We start from the raw sequence: 4533 nt of genomic DNA on the forward strand, positions 1-4533 counted from the left end.
GTCTGGCGAATGTGGCAGATGAATCAGAACGTCCCAGCCAAGCTGTAACAGTGTTTGCCTGGTTGAAGAAATATTTGGTCTTGTGTTAACCTGATAGAAGATTATGGGTTTTCTGTTGATTAATTCTGGCTTTTCATTGAGTGCTGCTTTCACTTGGTGTAATTGGGAGCAGTACTTGTTGGAATTAATCACTTGGTTTTCTGAGAGGAGCTCATAATAGAGGACTCTATTTTAATCCCACTATATATGTAACGTCTTTGGATTAAGTCTGACCTTTGATGTAGTTGGTGGTGATTCATTTCAGTTGTCTCATGATCTTGTCCACTGCATCAGTTCAGTTCAGGCCAGTTGCTCAGTCGTGTTCGACTCTTTGCGACCCCATGAATCGCAGCACGCTAGGCCTCCCTGTCCATCACCAACTTCCGGAGTTCACTCAGACTCACGTCCATTGAAACGGTGATGCCATCCAGCCATCTCATCCTCTGTTGTCACCTTCTCCTCCTGCCCCCAATACCTCCCAGCATCAGGGTCTTTTCCAATGAGTCAACTCTTCGTATGAGGTGGCCAAAGTACTGGAGTTTCAGCTTTAGCATCAGTCCTTCCAAAGAGCACCCAGGATTGATCTTCAGAATGGACTGGTTGGATCTCCTTGCAGTCCAAGGGACTCTCAAGAGTCTTCTCCAACACCACAGTTCAAAAGCATCAATTCTTCAGTGCTCAGCTTTCTTCACAGTCCAACTCTCACATCCATACATGACCACTGGAAAAACCATAGCCTTGACTAGACAGACATTTGTTGGCAAAGTAATATCTCTGCTTTTCAATATGCTATCTTGGTTGGTCATAAGTTTTCTTTCAAGGAGTAAGCATCTTTTAATTTCATGGCTGCAGTCATGATTTTGGACTGCAGTGATTTTGGAGCCCCCCAAAATAAAGTCTGACACTGTTCCATTGTTTCCCCATGTATTTCCCATGAAGTGGTGGGACCGGATGCCATGATCTTAGTTTGCTGAGTGTTGAGCTTTAAGCCAACTTTTTCACTCTCCTCTTTCACTTTCATCAAGAGTCTTTTTAGTTCCTCTTCACTTTCTGCCATAAGGGTTGTGTCATCTGCATATCTGAGGTTATTGATATTTCTCCCTGCAATCTTGATTCCAGCTTGTGCTTCTTCCAGCCCAGTGTTTCTCATGATTCCACTACATATTATTGTACAAATATTCATATTTCATTACCCACCACAATTCATTTTAAAAATGGAATGTTTTCACCATGTTTAAGTAGACAATTCCATGAGGAAATATGGTCAAGAAGGGTTTTTTCACTCAACTTCTATGGAATTTAAACAAAATGATTAACATAAAAGCTGGTATAAATGATTCTCAACACTTAATATGCATTATTTTGAGTATGTTGGCTATCTCCTGTATGGTATACTGTTGATTGTTCTTCATGTCTCAACTTGATTGCTATCAACATCAACTACTCTACCAGAACATGGAACATGAAACTTTGTAAACCACTTTTAGATATCTGATTAGTCACAGCACCTTCTCCACACACTGCACAAAATTCTTTTCTGCATTTCAGTTGTATTTTTTCCCTTCTTGAAATAATGAATAATATGCCAAAAATGTTGTTTTCATCTTCAACATTAAAATTACTTTTGTAGCTGTAAATTTTTTTAAATGTATGCTGATATGACAGCTGTCCATGTACAATCTAACAAAACTGTTTCAAATGAACTGAAAGACAACTAATCACTACTAGAGCCATCTTATGGGGTAAAAATGAAATGAACCTTTTGGCCGATCCAATATTTAAGCAGAGATGGAGCATGAGCTGTCAGACTAAAGGAACATTCCTGCCTTGGATGAAATGTTGATCCTTATCTAAGTCTGGACTGGATTAATTTATCAAATCCACTAGTAAATTATCTCAAAAGCATCTCTGTGTTATTAGGTGATGTTGGGGAGAAGGGTGGGTCAAACCTTTGCCTTTGATAGAAAATTGGAGTCTTTGCTGTCTTCTCTAAGTCAGCAGTTTGAGTCCTAGAGGCTATCAGAATACAAGGAACCTTGAGTCCTCATCAGACTGGTGACTCCAAGTTTTAGGACACCAGTTCATTTTTCATTTCACCAGGAAAGAACTGAACACAGAAGTCTGGTAACCCTCTACCTTCTTCATCCTCATTCCCTTACCCCTATTCAGTTTTCTGCCTATCCCACTCTATCTCTGCCAGCACCTCACTGTCACTTACACATCCTTTCTCAGGAACAGTCCTAAGACTCGTTCACGAATCTGCTTGGTCTTGACCCCATAGATGATGGGATTGACCATGGGTGGGAAGAGCAGATAGAAATTGGCAAGAAGGATGTGCACATGTGGAGCAGCCTGGCGAGCTACCCGGTGCATAACTGAGGAGATAACAACAGGTGTGTAAAAGGCTAAAATAGCACCTATGTGAGACACACAGGTCCCAAAGGCCTTATAGCGGGCCTCCTGAGAGGCAAGCTGTAGAACCGCCTGGAGGATGAAGATGTAAGACAGAATAACAAAGAGCAGGTCCAACACTACTATGAACATGGCCACAGCAAGGCCATAGATGTTGTTGAAGCGAGTGTCCCCGCAGGCCAGCCTTACCACGGCCATGTGCTCACAGTAGCAGTGGGCAATCACTGGACCTCGGCAGTAGTGGAAGCATCTGAGCAGAAAGGGCAGTGGAGTCATTAGTGTCACAGCCCGAGTCACAGCAGCCAAGCCGATCTTGGTGATAAGTGGCCCGGTGAGGATGGTGCTGTAGTGCAGTGGCTTGCAGATGGCCACATAGCGGTCAAAGGCCATGGCCAGCAGCACTGCTGACTCCATAATGGAGAAGGAGTGGAGAAAGAACATCTGGACCAGACAGGCATAGAAGTTGATCTCTCGATCCCTGAACCAGAAGATGCCCAGCATTTTGGGAAGTGCTGTAGAAGAAAGGACCAGATCAATGGCTGCCAACATGGCCAAAAAGAGGTACATGGGCTCGTGGAGGGCTGCATCAGCCTGAATGATGAAGAAGAGGGTGCAGTTGCCAAGCAGGGCCAGTGTATAGGCTGAGCAGAATGGAATGGATATCCAGACATGTAGGTGCTCCAGGCCTGGTATCCCCATCAACAGGAAGACTGCTGGATGAGTTAAGGTGATATTGGAAGCTGACATGGCCAACAGAAATTCTCTTTGTCTAGTCTCCTTACTCAGGGGCCTTCCAGGGAGTACACAGTATCAGCAGGATTATAGTGTTCAAGTTCAAACTCTTATCATTTACATGGAAGGCTTAACCCTTGACCCTACTTCTGGACCTTAAAAGAAATTACAAAGTAATCATAATATGAATTGTGGAACATTATGTATCATCTCTGCCCTCAAGATGCTTATAAAACTATTGAGTGGTCAGGACATCAAATTGCAATAGAGCTAAGAAGGCTTCCTTCATAAAAGAAGTGAGTGGATGAAGAGCTTTTGTGGTTTTTGTGTAGCCAAGGACAGCTTTATAAAGGACATAGATACCTGCTCAATTCAAATCTTACCCTAAAACATTCACTGTCTTCCTTTGCCTCCCATCTCAACCTGTACTCCTAATTATAAAGGGGAGTTTCTCTTCTGAAATGTAAAGCTTAAATACATAACAAATAATTAAGCCTGGCACTTTCTGAAAAGTTGCTTCCTCTAAGTATTGATATTATAATATATTATAATATCAATATTATAATATATTGATATTGATATTATTGGTCATCACTTAGATATCTCAAGTAGGGCCATAAAGCCCCATCACCTCCAGTTAACTTGAGAATGTGAAAAGCCCCATTATTCTCCTTCCCTTCAAATTTAACTTTTATCTTGATATACTTCTACCTTCAACTACTTTTCCTTCTACAATTCATGACATTCAGAAGAGATGCTCCACTCAATTTTTGAAAGATTGGCCTCTGAATTTCTTGGGTTTCACATCTTTGTTCTTCTTTCTGGGATTTTTTATCTTTTTTCCCCTGCTTTTACCATCATTTATTGTGAAAATGCAGAATCATTTGTTTCCCCAAAATTTGAATGGTGTCCCTTTTCTTTTCTCTCAGTTCCTACATAAAGTTTCTTCTGAGGATTAACTGAGATAATCTTTTAAAACACTCAGTACAGTGGATGAAAGTATAAAGAAAATGTGGCATACATGCACAATGAAATACTATTAAGCCATATAAAAGGAGAAAATCCTGCATTTGTGACAACACAGAGGGACACTGAGGGCATCATGCTAAGTGGAACAAGTAATACAGAAGAAAAGCAAATAGTGTGTGATATCACTTACACATGGAACCTAGAAGAAAGAGAAAAACCAAACTCATAAAAACAGATTGGTGGTTGGGAGGTGGGGTTTGGGGTACGGCTGAAGGTGGTCAAAAGGCACAAAGTTCCAGATATAAAATAAGTAAGTTCTGGGGATATAAAATGCAACATGGGTACTTCAGTTAAATATAGTGTAGGGACTTCCCTGGTGGT

General features: G+C 41.3%; 1 protein-coding gene across 1 annotated transcript; it reads right to left on the bottom strand.

Moving 5' to 3' along the window:
- Positions 1 to 2253: 2253 nt before the first annotated feature.
- LOC102282704 (olfactory receptor 52K2) lies at positions 2254 to 3198 on the bottom strand. Its single transcript, XM_014482991.2, has one exon. The coding sequence runs from the start codon at positions 3196 to 3198 to the stop codon at positions 2254 to 2256; it is 945 nt and encodes a 314-aa protein (XP_014338477.2).
- Positions 3199 to 4533: the final 1335 nt, after the last annotated feature.

The sequence above is a fragment of the Bos mutus genome, chromosome 15 (assembly GCF_027580195.1).
Source record: "Bos mutus isolate GX-2022 chromosome 15, NWIPB_WYAK_1.1, whole genome shotgun sequence".
In the NCBI taxonomy this organism is placed as follows: Eukaryota; Metazoa; Chordata; class Mammalia; order Artiodactyla; family Bovidae; genus Bos; species Bos mutus.

Coding starts and splice junctions, on each gene's coding strand:
- LOC102282704 (XM_014482991.2), bottom strand. CDS start 3,198: ATGTCAGCTTCCAATATCACCTTAACTCATCCAGCAGTCTTCCTGTTG.